Source organism: Micromesistius poutassou, assembly GCF_964030765.1.
Source record: "Micromesistius poutassou genome assembly, chromosome: 13".
NCBI classification, from domain to species: domain Eukaryota; kingdom Metazoa; phylum Chordata; class Actinopteri; order Gadiformes; family Gadidae; genus Micromesistius; species Micromesistius poutassou.
The window spans coordinates 6,494,211-6,513,085 of record NC_140283.1 but is presented as its reverse complement, the minus strand read 5'-3'; the positions used below and the strand labels follow the sequence as shown (position 1 = coordinate 6,513,085).

General features: G+C 41.7%; 4 protein-coding genes across 4 annotated transcripts in view; 1 reads left to right on the top strand and 3 right to left on the bottom strand.

Moving 5' to 3' along the window:
- Window positions 1–5,211: 5,211 nt before the first annotated feature.
- Window positions 5,212–7,052, top strand: LOC311357340 (uncharacterized protein; the record flags this gene model as incomplete). The annotated part of the gene is made up of 2 exons (XM_084477251.1): window positions 5,212–6,786; window positions 6,918–7,052. The coding sequence occupies 2 exons, from the start codon at window positions 5,212–5,214 to the stop codon at window positions 7,050–7,052; spliced, it is 1,710 nt and encodes a 569-aa protein (XP_084333377.1).
- Window positions 7,053–7,413: 361 nt separating this feature from the next.
- On the bottom strand, window positions 7,414–7,808 carry LOC311357350 (phosphatidylinositol N-acetylglucosaminyltransferase subunit Y-like). Its single transcript, XM_084477262.1, has one exon. The coding sequence runs from the start codon at window positions 7,792–7,794 to the stop codon at window positions 7,582–7,584; it is 213 nt and encodes a 70-aa protein (XP_084333388.1). The 5' UTR covers window positions 7,795–7,808; the 3' UTR covers window positions 7,414–7,581.
- A 3-nt stretch (window positions 7,809–7,811) lies between these two features.
- pyurf (PIGY upstream open reading frame) lies at window positions 7,812–8,625 on the bottom strand. Its single transcript, XM_084477261.1, has 2 exons — window positions 8,376–8,625; window positions 7,812–8,134 (listed from the first exon to the last, which is right to left on the bottom strand). The coding sequence occupies exons 1-2, from the start codon at window positions 8,576–8,578 to the stop codon at window positions 7,990–7,992; spliced, it is 348 nt and encodes a 115-aa protein (XP_084333387.1). The 5' UTR covers window positions 8,579–8,625; the 3' UTR covers window positions 7,812–7,989.
- A 6,394-nt stretch (window positions 8,626–15,019) lies between these two features.
- LOC311357341 (polypeptide N-acetylgalactosaminyltransferase 18-like) overlaps window positions 15,020–18,875 on the bottom strand; it is a gene marked incomplete at both ends in the record, with an annotated part of 72,920 nt that continues 69,064 nt past the window's right edge. Inside the window, one exon of the mRNA XM_084477252.1 lies at window positions 15,020–15,166. Within this exon, the coding sequence (XP_084333378.1) occupies window positions 15,020–15,166 (147 nt within the window). The remainder of the gene's footprint in view (window positions 15,167–18,875) is intronic.

Below are 18,875 nucleotides of genomic sequence, written 5' to 3'. Positions count from 1 at the left end.
CGCTAGACATTGAAAAACTAAACAAAAATCGTATTTTCTCATTGGGTAGCACCTATAAAAAGGCTATTATAAGGCTATTATATATTTAATAGGCTTATAAATAAGTAGGCAAATAAAATAAATCGGCCAATACTAAGTAAGTAGCCTATGCTTTAATTATTTCAGGGGTTGAATCGTGGCATTTATGGTTGATATTAATGCGAGTGTCCTGAGTTCAAATCCTTATCCAAAAGGTTCAAATCCAATGTGACTTGCTCGGGCGATAGGTCCTTGGAATCAGGTGGGTTCAAAAGGAGAGGACCTTTCCCCGGTCGTCCCGAGCTGCTGATCGATCCGGTGTGAATGTTTCCCAGTTTCATCTGAAGCCAATCCTGACGGTCTAGCGCGTGCTTGTGCTCCCACACATTGTGCATAAGTTGAACTTCACTCACCGATCTTTTCCTTTGTGGAGAAAAGACGTGCCAACGTAAGGGTTGGTTAAATGTATTAAATTGGCATAATTTCATCACTAAATTATTAGGCTACGGGCACCTTTATGTGAATGAGGAATTGAAATTAAGCAAATACCTGAGTGGTTGAGCCCCGCAATGTGCCAGAATGTACAAGCCAACGAAGAGGACAATATGCAACCTTTTAGCCACATCTTTTATTTGCATCTTGATATTCATGTTCTGAAAAAAAGAAAGTGCTTTAGCATGAGAACCACGCAATCCGTAGTCTGTTTGAATATATACAATGTAATAAAATGCTTATAAATAACACAACGGAAGCTATAGCCTGCATTTAGTTAACATAACTTAGAAAAATAACAACATACCTTTGAAAGTACAGCCTCTGTGCTGGTGTCAAAAGATGGTGTCGGTGCAAAATAACACAATAAAGAAATATGCTTGAGTTTGTTTAGCAGTTCGAATAAGCACTGAGCTCCTCTAGGTTCTTTTATAGTGAGACCCTTCATTGTTGCTGCTGATGTCACTCTGACAGTCCTTGATGGGGATAGGGTAGAATAGGGTATAGGGTGGGGTAGGATATGGTATGGGAACGAGAACAGGAATGGTCATATGGACGAGATGGGGTAGCCGTGTTGCCCGTAGCCTAAAATGGCCCAATATCTTAATTTAAACTTTGACTTGTCGAATAATAGCTTTCTGGTAGTTTAATGGTAGGCCTTTATGTTTTTAAAGGCTCAATATATCTAATTTGGTATTATATCATAATAATGTATTATAGAGATATGAACTAATTGAGATTTGTATGGCCCAAACATGTGTTTTCGTCATTGCCCTTCTTAATCATTGAAGAATCATGACTCTTAATACCCGTGGTGACACCTGGCTGACCTATGGGAATCTTCTTTTTGTCTAGCTACGCACGTCACTTTGGAAGTCTGCGCACGTTCCTTTAATTTTGCCACATATTAAAACCTACCGGAACTATTTGTCTACTTCTGATGTGCTCTTTTGGGCTATCTTCCCGCGTGGGCCAGGCCTACTTCACTGAATTAGGGCCAACATTTCAACAGATTTACGACCCTCGTTGGCTATTATTGTATAGCCATGGTAACACGCCTGAATCCTTGGGAATTGACGTCGTTCTAATCTGTTCACTAAAAGAACCTTTAAAAAATCTAAGACGTCAGAGAAAACGTCTTCAAAGGCACCAACGGAATTTCGGGTGGCATGTAGATTGATGTCGTCATGCTCTTATGGTCATTACAGGTTCAATGGTTGAAAACAGACGTGTGCTCGCGCGTGCGTTTTTGTGTGGTCTTTGACCGTTTGTTGAATTATGACAATTTATATTATTTTATATTCTGGATCTCTGAATATCAATAATATATTATATTGTTAGGTTAGTATTTCATGGGTTACAATGCATTATACTTATACTACTAAATACAAATTTAGTATACAATCAGTAGACTATTGAATACGATACGATTTAATGTGTAAAAGAGTAACCAAATTTTATTTTTTTCTCTAAAAAATAGTGTAGTTTTGGCCATATAATTGTTAGATGAAGATATCTTTATTGTGAGTGATCACGATTGTGACCGAAAACACAATTGCTTTTTTAAACTCTAACAAACCTAATCTCTCTCACACTCCCTCACACACGATCTCTTTCTCTCTCACACACACCCAAGGTGCGGGTGTATGGTAAAACAGAAGCTATCATTATTTGCATCATGAAGTCAGTGAAGTCGGCTCTGGTCTTCTCATTGAGCCAGGTACATCCATCCTTTCAATGGGTTCCAGTCACAGTACCAGTCATCCATTTTATCTCTCTGTCCCCTGCCTTCTCAGTCTCACCCTCAGGTCCTCCCAAGGGGACCATTCCATGGGACCGGGGTTCTTATGCTCAAAAGGAGTAGACTTATTTTTGTCGCAGCCACTATAGGTAACCATAAGGGTATGAATTTTCTAAATATGGGAGAAGGTATAAATGACTGTCGTGACACAAAGTCTCTGTTTACACAGGATCCATTTTAGTTTTTAATTTATTTGTGGAGTTGAGACTTAAGACGTTTTATCTGGTATCTAAAGCTGTAGCAGTCATGTAGCCTAGTTTTTCTAGCTTATGGTCATTTGGGGGGTTGGTGGGTTTGGTTGTCTTAATCAAAATGAAGACACTATATAGGTATTGATTGGTCTAGGGGAAAGGGACAAACCTGCCAAACCACCAGGGCCTGAATAGAAAACACACCTGATCATCCTCTGCCAGTGCACCTGCTGGTGTTAACACAAGTTTCACTAAATTGATGGTGGTCAGAGTTGCCTGTCCAGCCCAAGGTGACCTATTAACCCTACCTCGCTTTCCCAGGATACTATTACCAACTGTGTTAGCCACGGTCTATTCAGATGACACCCACCAAACATAACAACCTTTGAACTGGTAGGGATACTCAACCTTGTAATGGCATTACCTCATGCTGGTTCAATCTTGACCATGCCGCCAATGGCATTCGCCTGCAGCACTGAGCATGAGTCAAGCAAACAACATTTGGTTCATTCAGAACCAGAGGTAATTATAAAATGTATAATAGACACAATGTTTTTTATGCGTGACTACATTTTAACATCGCTCAGTAACTATTTTAAGGGACACTTTAAGAAAGAACTCGCAACTCATGTGCTCCAAATACACAGACTCAGACTCATTAGGAATACATCACATACTCATCGTTAGTGTCTGCCAATCATTTAAAACTCCTGTCAGGTGCACCGCCAAGTTAAGATGGTCACGTCACTTCAGGAATAGTCCCATGGTGTAAATAAAGACTGCTCCAGTTCTATCTCAGCGTAAACGTTGATTTTTATTGAGTACTGGCCTATACCAAGCCGTGCGAGGAAGATATATAAATAAGCAGAAAATATTCTCTTGGGTCTGTCACAAGCAGACCTTTTAAAATAGGCCAACTTAGAATTTAACTTGGAATTTAGGTCAAGAGGTCAATTATAAAATCTTGAGTTATTTTGCTTGTGTTTGTGTATACTTGTAAGGAATTCTGAAGACACAACTTCACATTTGATGTCTAAAATGTGTTAAGTCAGTTGACAGCAGGTGCTTTTTAATCAATCCTAACCAACTTGTGTGAAACCAAAAGAAATAAAATGTTGTTACAATTATTTTGAGCCACTTCCACTTTTCATATATTGTATTACATGTGTGTCCAGAGAAAAACTTGAAAATATTGATGTAGATTTTGATTTTTTTGTAGGTTGCCCTTTTTTTAATCAACCAGGATCAAATGTGTTGCCCAGGTACATTCAGGTTAGGTTAAGAGCTCACAGTTTACTGTTATTGCCTTACCAGGAACCACTATGGGAGGATTTATGGCATGTTAAGGGTCATGTATAGCAGTATTTTAACAGTCAGTGAGCTCATCCAGGTCTCACTTACAAGCAGTCCGTTCCTCTTGCTGTTGTCGACTTGGCACTGGTTTCCCAGACCTGCCATTCACCTCATATAGCAATGTAGACTGCCAATTAACATTTTAATTGTAGAGTTATTTTGTCAATCCTAGGCCCAAATGAGAATGAGTAGAATTGATTGCAACCTTTGCAATTACCTTTGCAAACCTTTGCAATTTAGTGTGTGTGTGTGTGTGTGTGTGTGTGTGTGTGTGTGTGTGTGTGTGTGTGTGTGTGTGTGTGTGTGTGTGAGTGAGTGTGCGATCTGATCCATAAACATATACATATATATGATTGTATATATAAATGTATATATACATATATGTATGTATGTAATGATATATATCTATATGATATGATATGATATATATATATATATATATAGTACATTTAATATCTAACTACGTCTAGAAGGCAGATCAATGAATAAAATATTTCTTATTTCAAACGAAGCGCTTCTGTTCTGACAACCACAACAATCACTATTGGCGCGAGACATTGCAGGGCTTGCACACTAGGCGATTTTAAACCCAGCAGCTGTGCGCCTTGGTAGTTAATAGTTAATGATAATATACTTTAGTGAGGTAGGTTTTCGACTTTATTTCTCTTCCAAATGTATTTCGTGTCGATACATTTTGTACAGGGTATGTGATACAGTGTGAACATACTCCTGGTGACATAAATACTAGCCTCCTTTGATCTGATGGTAAAGGCGCGATTTCACAAGCCTTTTTTACGACGTTACTCCTTTTATCATCTTGTTTGAGCTCATTAGTTTATTGAGACAAAAAACATACGTTTCGTAAAAGTAAGTACAAAATTAAATTGTGCTAAGATATTTAAAACACTTAGCAGTGCAGGCTTTCGAGGACTGCTCTCGAGCTAACCAGGTGACCGAGTCATTCAATACGATACAAAGTTTAACAATGATTCATTTCTGACATGGACGTCTTTATAAAGGGTTTAAAAGGGTGAAAGAAAACTAGATTGTAACGATGAAACAAAGTTCTCTGTCCGGTCTGTGTAGTGACTGGACTAACTACTGGTGTTTTTTCTTTTTCTTTTGCATCACCCCTGTTGAGCTATTTAGGTTGTACTTTTATGTTAAATATACAACGCAACAGTTACTGTGTTGACTTTGTGCACTATTACAAGTGATGCTCTCTGTAAATATAATTTTAAATTGGATATAATTAGTCCTAGTAAGACATAACTAGGCAGGTTTCATAAATCAGGAAGTGCATATTTTTATTATTTTAAGGCCCACATTATCTCTATAATCCTTTGATACAGGATGATGGCTGATCTTGAAGTCAGCGATTTCGAGGTGCTCTTGGAAAGCTACACTCTACCCAGTATCGCAAAAAAAGGTAAGAAAAGAAAGGACCGCAAGCGGAAGGACAAAAGTGGGGTAGTCATGAAAAAAGAAGGCAGAATCCAGAAGAAAAAGAAAAACAAAAAAATAAGAGAAGAAATGAAAGGAATGAAGGACAAAAAGAAGAAAAGCAAAAAGTATACGGCAATGAAATTTGCAGTTGAAGGAGATCTCATTTCAACACAAGTCAACAGTGCATTTCACCAAAGTGAGCCGTCACTAAAAACGGATGAAACATTGGTGAAGAAATCTGAAGGCTCCCGTCCACATGTGTCACGCTGTGAACAACCATCTCCAAATGGGTCCCCCAGTCTCCTTAGACATTTGAAGGTCACCAAAAAGAAGAAGAAAGTAGCATTTGAACTGGGGCATGGTTTCTCTGTTGCCGAACATCTCAAGGTTGTCGCTCCATCCACTCAATTGCCTGAAGTGAATGTCAGCTCCTCCATACAAAGTGAAGGGTCCATGGGTTCTGACTTTTTGGTGGAAAGTGCATTAAAAAAACATTTCCAGACTGAGCCACAAAACAACAATGAGTCTCAGTGCACAAGTGATGATATAAACAGCCAGGATCTCTTCATCACCCAGAAGAGGTTCAGAGCACCATCCATCGACCAGTCCAGTGAAGAAATCACAGAAGAAGGTATTGGTACAATGCGTCCTGTCCATCAATATGGAGAGATGCAAGAGAAGGTTAGACATAAAGAACTCCCAAAAAAACAGGAACACCACAGGCTGGTACATGAAGAACTCTCAGAGCTTACAGAGAAAGCCTCAACCAATTGCCATAAATTGGAGGAGGAACACATAAGTCTCAAGCCAAAACCATGGAGATGTATTGCATTACACCCAAAACCCAAACAGGATGCTAAAACAATACAGCCTGCACACCTTACACCTAAAAGGATCTCATGTCTAGTGAACCTGAAGCCATTGAGCTCGTCTATTGAAGTGAAGAAGTCACCAGAAGTCCTTGTGTCCGAACCAGCCCTTCTTGAGCCGCTCCCAACTTGCAAGGTTTCAACAGCTGACACTTCTACACAGACTGAGAACTTCTACTCCACAGAGCTCTGCAGTTACCTTAAGTTTTATCAACAAAGTAGATTGGATTACCACCGATTGGAGTTAACAGCACTAGACCTAAGCCTACCTCCGAAAAGTAGAGCAGACCCCGGAAAGTCCTTGTTGGATTCGGTCAATACGTCAGCTCTCAAGATTAAAGGTGTAGTTGGGGCGACAGGTACACAGACATCACCCCCTATCTGTTCAGCGTTTAGACCTGGGAAGCATAAAGATTTCATTGTGTCTCCGTCAAGCTCCTCTGAAGTTAAAGTGAATAAGGACACCCTTGACTGTCAGGCCCCTTGTACTGCTCAAGGTAAAGTTGAAACAACTCCAAGCCCCCAGTCAGAGGCAGAGCCAAAGTCTTCAGACACAACAGCGTCCAGTGAGGACAATGAGGCAAGCATCCGCAGTGGCAGAGCTGACCTAGTGCAGGTAATAAAATGTGTTATATGTGTAACTAACTTCATTAAAGGATGATGAATGGTAATTGTTCAAGAAACACTCGATTCAGTCTCCACTGTTATTAATAATGCAATGGGGATTTTATGTGCATGTCTCCTCAGGTGAAGGCAGTCCAGATGAGACTCAACGAGTCGTTCTTCTTCAGGACAAAAGGAGAGGGACGTTCACCCAGACCACAGTCACCGCTGATGAAACTCATACAGGGCAGGGAGAAGAAAAGCAAAAGGAAGCGCTAAAGCTTTGTTACATTTGAATGATTTTGTATATTAACAGAGTTACAACTTGACTGATGCAAACAGTATAAATTAACATGGCTAAGCAATTTCCCAGCCATAAGGTGCTTGGTTGAAGATTGGTTATGAAAAGGTTTTGTTACTGGTTAAGCTTTTGCATATATTCATTCAGCAGTAACTGCTGTTCCCATGAACATGAAAAACATTTAATTGCAATAGTTGTGCATTTTAAAGTCTTTCTCATGCGTTTCAATCTAAGAAGTTCTAAAACTAAAATCGTTTTTTGCAAATAAATTCCTTTTAACAATAGTTATGATGAAAGTTCAAAACTACAAATAAAGTTTGTCACACAAAGTGAAGGGTTTTCACTTTATTTGTACTGCCATCACATAGTGAATCAACTGGCACACTAATATACAACATTAGTATTCATTTGTGTGTTTTTAATTTACTACACCAGATTTAATTACCATAAACAAGGTTCCACCATATCTTTACAACATTGTCATTACTTTGCAAACAAACAAAGACACTAGTTGTGTCTGAAGAGCTTAATTCCCATCCAGCTCCAGAGGTGGAAGAAGACGAAGACGGGAATGGTGACTGGCAGCAGCAGGCTATAGAAGCACAGGCTGCTGCTGCTAGTGCAGCCCTGGGGGAAGTTCTCATCCACCGCAGCGGAAAATAACAAACCACACAGTGAAACGATGGGGATCAGCACCACCAGGTTGGCGAGGGAAAACATGTTGGCAGATACAAGCAGGGGTGTCCTGCTATAGTTGTAGTAACACAATTGTACAGGCAAATGTATATTCTTCAAGGAGCATTCATCCACAAATGACAATATAGCAATAAGTGTAACTGTTATTTAAACAAAAAGTCTACCACAATTGTATCAGTCAAGAATAACTATAGGTTATGTTCGTGAGGTCCTGTGTTTCTATCCCTGAGTGGGGTCAGCTGGCATGTCGGTGTCCTTCTGTAGGAGTCGGGCATCCTGGGGTATCATATTGGGGATGCCATCAATGATGGGGTAGGCAATGCCAAGCTCCTCGTTGATTAGCTCATTGGTCGTCACCTCATACCTAAGGTCAAGAAGCATAACACGTGCAACATGTTTCAAAAAAATCCAGCTTCTAATATATAACGTTTAAAGCTAGATTGCATGTACCTAAATCAATCATCTAAATTACGCAACATGACAAGGACAATTAGGTTAAATTGTATGTAGCGTTACAGCTTTTCAGTATGCAGAAACATTTATATTAAATAGATCACATTTGTAATGTGACGATATTCCTTTGTATTGATAGTACTGACACCCACCTCAGGGGCTTCTTAGACAGCGGGCATACGAGGAAGTCGAGGAGCGAAGTGTCAAACGGCTGCTCCCCCACGTCCTTCACATTTGTAAAGTTTCTAGTTGACACAAATGCAGATGGTACCGAGTGGAAGGAAGGCGCATATCTTACAAAACGTTGAATACTGCGCGTTTCAGTCGTGAATCTACGCAAAGCATGTTGAAACATGACCAAAACAATCGAATAACTCCTGGGACACCGAACAGGAAGTGCTACACAATATTGGTGTAACAGAGAAATATCTCCCTCTACAAACGCACGTAATCGAGGACGAATAGTCTTTCCACTTCCTCATTTAATTCAAATGACCAGGTATAATCATTTGTGTTTGCTCTTTTCTCATCAACCCCTTTAATTCAACCATTTAATTATATGAAAATTAACAGTGTTATAAAAAACAGGGTTAGGGGGGTATTATATCTACTATAGATATGGGCAATACTATATCTGCCCATATGAGGGCAGCGTTATACAGTTGAACTTGACAAATCCAACTATCTCGTAATTTAATTATAACTTCTTCAATATTTGTTTGAGCACCACACGCAGCTCACCTAGTTATATACACAGCCCCCCTTCCATTACACTCTACCACACACACACACACACACACACACACACACACACACACACACACACACACACACACACACACACACACACACACACACACACACACACACACACACACACACACACACACACACAATTCCCATATTTTGTTATATGAATATATATATATATGGATGCTATATATTTCCAAATGGAAATATACTACGTATCATTGAAGCCTTGCACATGTCCTGAACCTGATTTCCCAGTAGGTTAAAGCTATACAATATAAAAGTTGCTTTATTCCAGAAGAAAAGAACAGACGGCATTCTATGCATATCATGCAGGAGATACTGGATATTTTCCTTAGAAAAGAGAGAACTGCTCCTAACCCAGTGCTCTGTGGCTTGAAAGACCTGTTACTATACAGTCACTCCACTGTGTTATAAAAGATAACCAATGCTGTATACGTACAGCAGTAGTTGTTTTCTTCTTTTCAACCCCACAAAGGGATCTGTCATCTCTCGGTAGGCCTATAGACTTTTTTTAAAATATAAAGATGAGTTGACATGTGAAAGAGAAAAGTATTTTTTTCTTCATGAATGTGACCCAGAAATAAGGGTGACAGAAAGACATACAGACAGACCAATCAATATTATCCTTGGGGGATATTATAGTTTGATCTGGCTCACTCACAGTTTGTTCAAAGTGGACAAACATCCTTTGTGGATCAAGGATGGTGACATGAACTTACTTTTATAGTATTGAGTCCCCTGAGATCTAACCACAGGGAGTCCTAGTCCCCAGAATGGGATCTCAGGGTTCAAGTTTCCAGAGAATTCATTTGAAATGTCTCCACTCCAGAGCTCCCACACTCAAATACCTTACGGCAAACACAGGAATGCTCTACACATCTCAGGTATTCTCTCTCTCTCTCTCTCTCTCTCTCTCTCTCTCTCTCTCTCTCTCTCTCTCTCTCTCTCTATCACACTGATATGTTTCTGTCCCCCTTTGTTGGAGGAGCGTCAGACAGATCAGTGCTTTGACTTTACACCTGGAGTGGCTCTGCTCTGCCACATGCTACTGTGCAGTTTGGCAGCTATTCCTAAAGCCACACTCCTGCAGCTCTCCTGACCTTCCCCAATCAGTCTACATCAGGGTATGCATCCTATCGTTATTATGATCCTTTTCTTTAATGGAATGCCGCTGCCTGGGCAATTACCTTTCAGATCACGTTGGCAACGTTGGTATTTAATTTGTGGTAGGTATTTTGTTTATTTGATGGATATGGCATATGACATTGTAGGTATGATGCTGATTAATTTATGATATTGCATTAGCAGTCACTCAACTCAAGTTGAGTTGCGTTACTGTTTTGGGGAATCCTCGTGCAGTGGTTCAATACCCATTTTGCGCCCTCTGTAAGGGGTGACAGTGAGCCTCCACTATAATTTATTTTATAAACAAAGTTCAGTCACTAAAACGTTTTATTCAATTTACATGAATTACTTTGAAACAAAACATTGTGTCATCCCAGGCTTTTCGAGGGCCTCTCCATTGGAGCCCCGGGTACCCAGTCCCATTCCCCCCCAATAGACACCCCTGGTCTTTACTAGTAGATACAAAGGTCAGTGCGCATGTAATCAGTTGGTGACAGGGGGAAGACAAAGGCTTAGTTTTAGAAAATGAGTGGGATTCAAAATATAAGGAACCATTATCATTTCTAGAGAAATGCTGGGACGCTTGATCCAAAGAACAAAGAGGAACGGGCACGAGGGAGGAACGCGCTGATTAAATACACGAGGAGGGGAATGTTAATGAGGGACAGGTGAAAACCATCAAGGGGAGGGAGGACAATCACAGTTGCGGGAAAACACAAGGGCAGGGTGTGAAGTACAAATTAGATTCAATTTACTTTTTATGTAAAGCCACAATGTATGAGATTAGTCCAGTTAGTAAGCGGGAGACTTTCAGAATATTGTTTTTTTATATAACAGTGTTGTGTTCTCTTCAGCTGGTTGGCAAATGTTGCCTATAGCATAGCTCAGCTGGTGGGGTGGCATGAGTAGGAGGGGTTCCGGGGGTGTCTTGTGAACAAGAAAGAAGAAAAGAGGTACGGCCTGGCCAGTATTTATTATTTGGATAATAGGATTGTTTGTATGCTAGGATGTGATTTTATTGATCAAATTATTGAAGTCAACATTGACTACAAATATGCCAAGGTTATTTTAAGCAACGTGCTAATTGAAGTGTGATGTTACACATTGCAACTTTAAGAGCAAAGTTATGTTTGTTTAGAATGTAATGTCATTCACATTTTGGCCTGTAGGATGTTATTCTGCGAAAAAATGAATAAATTAAGAGTGTGTGGATACAATGTCACTGTACACAGAGCAGATTTATCATAACGCTCTAGCTCAGGTCAGGTTTTATCCAATTAGAACCAGGAGATTTTGCCTTTCCTGCCAGGGAGCTCTTAATCCCTTGATAAAAAAAAAAAAAAACGACTGAGCCAGCATTTACTCCTTCTGATAATCAGATCCCCAGGGACTGCCTTCCCCGCGCTCCCGCTTTGCACCTTTAATCCTTCCCTCCCTCTCTATCACTCTCTCTCATTTTAGTTCTGAAGCCCTTATCTTCCTCTGACTGAAATGTTTCTCTTTCTGATTGAATTTATCAGCTCACCACAAATCCTCTCTCCTTAGCCATCCACAAACTCTGTTTCTGCCTTTGTCCTTTCATATGCTCCAACTTCATACTTTTATTCATTTTTAATTATCCACCCATCCCAAAGAAATGCTAAGAATCCAAACAGACAGAAAAGCTTTATTAATGACCGTGGCCGATGGCTTGGAACCCCTTCTAATAGAACAGCAAGCTATAATTCTTTCACCCCAGTCACCTGGCAACAGTGTTAACACAGTGTAATCCAACAATTAAAACTTGACGGTTCCTCACTAGGAGGGAGAGTGTGAATAAGCTGAGGCCAGGGATCACCAGCGCATCATTATACCTCATCCATACACGAGGGGAAGTTGCCAACACAGCCTTGTGACTACACCTCGGGAAGTGTAGTGCTGGTTCCTGTGCCATTGAGTTTGCGTGTGCGCGTGCATGTAGGCCAAGCATTGAATAGGATATCATCACCTCCCGGCATTGCCTAATGAGGATTTCATGGGAACTCTGAGTGGCTTATTACGAGAAATGCATAGCATGCATGTCAATGCATGTCATGTTTACATAGTTGAAAGGGTACAGTGTACAATTATATATTATAGATAGCTAAAGATAGCTCCAAACGTGCATTAGAGGGGAGAGTGAAACGCACAGGATAAGGACAGCATTGATCAGATACCGTGAGTGGGTCGACAGGGGCAAAAAAACAGAGAGACAGAACCTGAGAGGGGAGAAGAAAAAAAAAGATCCAGCCAACCTTTCAGTGTGCTAATGAGAGTGTAGTATAGGATGTCTCCAGGGTAGTCATTATTAGTTTATACTCACGGGCACTTGAGCTGCGTTGTGCCAGACATCTGACATGAGATTTGTCTCACTACAGATGCTGCACTGAGAGAGAGAGAGAGAGAGAGAGAGAGAGAGAGAGAGAGAGAGAGAGAGAATGTAAATAAGGGAGGAGGAATCACTGACTGATGTGTAGCACATTCCTGTGTCTGCTGTAAGGTATACGAGACAATAGATGCTTACTAGATAATGAGTTGACAAAATAATTGACCCAATGCCTTATTTGTAGCAGTCGTCATACCCCTAGCACCATGAAGGCGTTCCAAAAATGCTCTGAAACTGTGCTTTAATAATGAATAATTTTAGCTTAGCTTTGGGTGTATTTGTGTGCATTATGGTGTATATGGGGATATTATTATTACCAGTGCTAGCGATGTTCTCAGAGTAATCATCTAATTTACGTTTGATTGAGCCAAAAACTTGAAGCTCAACAGTGACAAGGACTGCTTAAGAGGTTTCAGCACTTTAACACTCTCCATCATTCACGCTATTTATTGTAGAGGCAGTCGCATTACTCAAAGGAAGGCCCCGTTAACCGGGCACTCGCAAGCGACGGATATATATGCACATTCATGTTTCATATACACTTGAAACAATGAATCACTGTAATTAGTTTCTGTAATCACTTCTGCAGTGGCTAGCAATCACTGTCATAACAAAAATGAAAATTATTTTGAAATCTATAGCACTATAGCACACAAGTGCTTTTCTTAGCACCGATGCCTTACAGGAAAACATGAAACAAAGTTTAAAGTATAAACTCGAATATATGTTCTACTGTGGTTGTTTTCTGTGTGCCAAGCTAAGATCTACAAAAAAAAGGCTCTGGGGACTTGATCTGTTTGTTGTCACTGCATGGCAGGTCCACACACATATACACAGAAATCAGCAATCTAGTGGACACCCTATCACCTGATCTCATTTAGTTTACTGCGAAGAGGGCCTGAAACAAAAAATGCATCGCGGTGTCAGAGTCACTTCCCCAGTGTTCTGGAGGGACAACCGTCCAGACAGAGAGCAAGGAAACACAGGATCGACATTAGTGGTTTGTATCACAGTCTTTGTTTATTGGTATATATTATTTTTCGTAGATAACACAGGTATCTTTAAGTAAGATCTTTTTTAAATACAATAGCAAAATACCTTAAAGATATGTTCAGGATGCTGTACAAGAGCTCCCCGGGAATTGAGATAGTAGCGAGATTATTCAGGTTTAACATACCTGACAAATACCTTCAAATAAGATGAAACAAAGATAATCAACATAAATACAACATTAAGTCGTCATAGGTAATAGATGCTACACGGTAGCAGAAGGTAGAACAAAAGAAAAGAACAGTGACACACACGATACACACAATGAAAACCCTCATTAAGAAAACGCTTACATGTGGTCTTGTGTTGAATTATTGATATTCATTCTGGGGGTTTTGGAATAATTGGGAGATGCAAAGGACAGTAACACTACTGTTTATAAGTGGGCTTTTTATGCAAGAAAATGCTTCACAAAGATGAATAACCCCCACAGAGAAAGTAGAGCATGAAATATGAGGTTTTCCTGGTGGGTTCCAGACTCAGCGTAAGTCAGAGGATTCAAAGTGTGCACCTAGTGAACCTGGTAACATACAGACCACTAGTTCAATAAAGATTGTTTATCAAGTGTCCCAATTTCCACAAGTAATAAAAAACAGTAATGCAGAATACAACACACACACACACACACACACACACACACACACACACACACACACACACACACACACACACACACCTTAATTCTGAAGGACTAATGCCAGAGTCTTTTTAGGGTTAAAGTCTCTCTGATAGATTAAAGAAATTGGCTTTTTTTCTTTTAAATCAAATTAGAGGAACCTATTTTCAATTTGGTGGAGGCGGGCCTTGCAATACACTTGCATCACCGTAACCAATAGCGACAGAGGCAGACAATGATTAAAGACATCTGGTTTAATTGACTTTCCTCTCCCTCTGAAAGTGTAGCATGAGTTTATCTCGCAGAGTTTGAGTTGGGTTTTCAGGTCACGCGCATCCTGTTGTAAGCCTAACTCTGTGAGAGCTCCACTGTCAGCTGGCAACACACATAACCGGCGAGGCCACGGTAGCTTAACGCGGAAATCCACCGTGACGCCTCATCTCCTCCGTTTACCTCTGCCGCGAGAAGCCATCGAGTTCCCAGACTTGAGCGCTCGGCCCGTCGTCACGGTGAAATACAGGTAACAGACGGCCCGCACCCCACCGCCAACCGGTCCTCCCACCACGAGGCTGAGGGTTATCTTCAAAATAATAAGGATCAATCTGCTTTGTTTTATTGCAGCGGGTTGGGGGGGGGGGCTTCCAGAGGGGGTCAGTGGCTCTGCTGCTCCGTCCCCGGGGGCAGCACCACTGTCTGTCCAGGTGATCCATGCTAGGGCCCCCCCCGCTGATGAGCTCAACCACCCCCCCCCCCCTCCTGCCGTGGCGCTCTGCGGACCGCGCTGCCAGGACAACCTGCAGTGTGTGTTCAGTGGTCGTGTGCAGGGGTCATTGCGGAAGGACCGTCAGTATGTTGGTGATGGTCCACTTCTGACCGGAGCAGTCCTGAATGGCCAGCTGGTAGCTGAACTCTGATTGGCTGCTGTTCACCAGCTCCAGACAACGCTGGGACTCGTTGTTCTGAATGGAGCCGTCCTGGGAGAGAGAGACAGAGAGAGCAAGAGAGAGATTATGAGCACACGAGTTCATACAGAGGGACTGAGTAAGTGTGTGTGCGTGCGTGCGTGTGTGTGGATGATTGAATGCTTTGCTGGGAAAAGGTTGTTCTATATTAAAATCAGTAGTCCACCCTTTGGGAAAACACACATACCTACATAATCTTATTCTGTGCAAAACAATCAACCTGATTTAAGTGCACATTCACAAACTTTAGTTTGAATAAGGCACGCCAGCTTTCATCTGTAAAACAGTCAGGATACAGCAGCACACACAGCGGTAAGCAGTAAATACCAGAGCACCTCCGCTCTCCAGCACCAAGGCCAGCTCTGCCCAGCGTAACTAAAAATAACAGCCAAAGCCTCTTGAGAGGAGGCATGGAGGGGAAAGCTATTCCTTCCAGGCCTCTGTTGTTGTTGTTGTTGTGTCTTCAAACTGAATGCTCGGAAGACTGCACACAAAGAGAAGGGAATGGAAACAAAGTTTCCATCAAACAACCGTCATCTGTTATTTTGATGTCAGAGCAATTCCTCTTTGCTCTGACAAATTTAGGTTGGAGTCATTTGCATCGTAGTGTAGAGTCACAGCCCTATATACAGTATTAATAGCACTAGGTCATGAGAATGTATCATAAGGTAGTCTGCAAAAGTTAACAAACACCAGGAATGCAATAAAAGTAAAATAACAACTGTCCATTGAGCATATATCCATTTGTACAGGATTTCCTGCACACACGCACGCACGCACGCACGCACGCACACACGCACGCACGCACGCACGCACGCACGCACGCACGCACGCACGCACACACACACCATTAAATTCCCTCTGGCTTTCTTGGCAGTTTTACACTGTGCTTCCAGTGTGTTTTCTCTCTAACAGGGAGAGAGACAGACAGGCGGACAGATTAGATGGACAGATGGATAGAGGCACTTTTCCGGTGTCCTCTAGCTTGTCCTTGATGTGGCCACTACATCAGCAGAGTGCAGCTGAACTATCGATCTCTTCTTATTGAGGCGGGAAGGCCACATAATCAGGCGGTCAGCCAGCCAGCCAAAACTGTCATTGGTCACGCAGGCAGGCAGTTCATATCCAGCCGGCTGCTTAGTCATCAATGACTTCACCTTAAGGAAAGGTGTGTCCATTCAGAGCTCTTGTTCAGAACACTTATCTTAATGCGAAGTGATAAAGGCTGCAAACTACAGTCTGCAATACCTCTTCTCCATTTCCCCATCCCCATTAACTCTAAGTGCCTTTCTAAGGCAGCCTTCTGTATTAATTGCATTGGTCCTTGCATATTTTATTTTGATACCGAGAACTCTCTATATCAAGTTTCAATACATTCCCCTTTTTCAAGAACTTGAGTGCAGTCAGACTCAATCCAAAACACGATCTGAACATATGAGCGAGCATGATCTACCGCTGATCCTTCATCAGCACTTGTACATGTGCGCGTAACGGTTGGTGAACCTGGAAGGCATTTTCCCCCTGCCTGCTATTTTCACTGCAGTTAACGGCCCATGAGGCAACGGAACAATATCACACAGCCACATAGCGGTGCACTAGTGTCTGCTTTGAAGGAACATTCCGGAGCCATGTGGCGCCCCAGCGGTGGGCCTCACAGCCGTCTACCTCCAGACACCTGAGGTCCACACAGCCCCGTTAATCCTGTCTGAGTGTAAGCTGTATGGTCCCCCACCCCCCCGCCACCACTGGCATTTCAATGGTTTTTTTAAACAAAACAAATCTGTTAGGTGCACTGGAACTCCTTGTTATGATTGTGTGGCGGCAGTAGCTCAGGAGGTAGAGCGGGTTGACTGGTAACTGGAAGGTTGCTAGTTCGATCCCCAGCTCCTCCCAGCTGAGTGTCGAGGTGTCCCTGAGCGAGACGCCTCAACCTAACTGCTCCGGACGAGCTGGCTGACGCCTTTCGTGGTCGACTCCGCCGTCGGTGTGTGAATGAGTGAATGAATGATTGTAAGTCGCTTTGGATAAAAGCGTCAGCAATCACCGAAATGTAAATCAGAGTGTCTAGTCATGTAGTGAACTAGCACCCTATCTTTTAGAGTTAAGTGAGTCGTTCTCACTAAACACACCAGCCATGTAACACTGGTGGTTGGCTAGTGATTGCATTGGGCTACTGTAATGCCAGCTAGACTTTCTCTAATTGTATTTGAAAAGTATTGTATTTTATTCAATCATACAAGGCATCGTGTGCCTTGCTTGTATGCAAGATACGCCGGATGTGTGCAGCTTTTATATTTCTCACCTAATCGAATCAGCGTTAATCGATGACTCTATGGTAGACACAACTGGCACATCCTGTAATTTCAACCCTTACCACTCTATCTCTCTCCCTCTCTTGTTCTTTCTCTCACTCCAGTGTTTCCTATGGGGTCAGGCTCTGTTCAATATTGTAGAAGATCTATGGATCAATTATTCACACTCACAGATTGACCACTCTCTCTCTCCATCTGCAGCTCTCTCTCTCACTCTCTCACTCCATTACTTTTCCATTCCGTTCCTGTTAGCCTCTTATGCTGCCTCTATTCGTCACCCTCCATCAACTCTTGCCATATCTCACCCTCCCCTGTCACACATCATCATCCTTTGTCTGACTCCCCTTTGCCTCCCCCCCCCCCCCCCCCCACGGTAGAGGGAGGGAGACCTGGAACACATCTAGGCCCTGTGTCAGATCCTTAGGCTGGGGAGGGCTTAGCATTCTCCCTAGAGTGGTTGCACTGTTGCTAGACACAAAGCACACTGACACTGTGACACTGTGACACACACACACACACACACACACACACACACACAGTGACTGATGCCAATTAGAAGAGTCCCTGGCAGTACATTCAGTCAGTCACTAATGTTGACAAGGGACTGAAGGATGTACGACAAAGATAGTTAGAGAGTGGGAGCAAGAGCAAGAAGAAGCAGAGGTACACAGGTCTGATATCTCAAGTGTGGCTGTTTTTGCTTTTGCTTTTGTTTTTATTTATCTTTATTTATCTACTTTTTTAACAGTTTTTATTGCTTACATGTTCGAAATAAAGACAATTATCAATCAATCAATCAATATCTCAATGATAATCTACCACACACACACACACAAACACACACACACACAAGCTGAAATGAAATGTATATTTCAGTGGATAATTCTGAGTTATAAGCTCACTGGAGAAGGACAGGGCACTCATTGCATCAGACATAATTTAGTTTCTGTTTGAATATTGAATCTAAAAAGATATTGATAGAAATGTGATGTTCTTTGATCAAACATGAACCTGCCGACATTGTACAGCAGAGCCTTCAACAGAATACCAATGAGGGACTGAAGATATTAAGTGGAAGAATGAGAATGTTGCAAAGGCTTTCAAGCGGCAGAGAGATGACAGACTATGGTCCAACCCCCATCCATAAAAAGCATCCCATATCAGACGGACACCATAAGGAACTGCAATCCAGGGGTTTTGTCAGCTGAAACTGCTGCATTTCCAATAGGTTTTCAGCCGTTGCAACATATTTCTTAGTGGCCTAGCGACATACATGTCCCAATGGTAGACAGACTACATTTATATTGTGTTTTTTTACTGAAGTGCTTCAATGTCTTAGAATCTGTGTGTGTGTGTTTTTTTTGTTTATTAGTGGCATTCAAGAGCATAATAGGAGAAAAACACTTAGA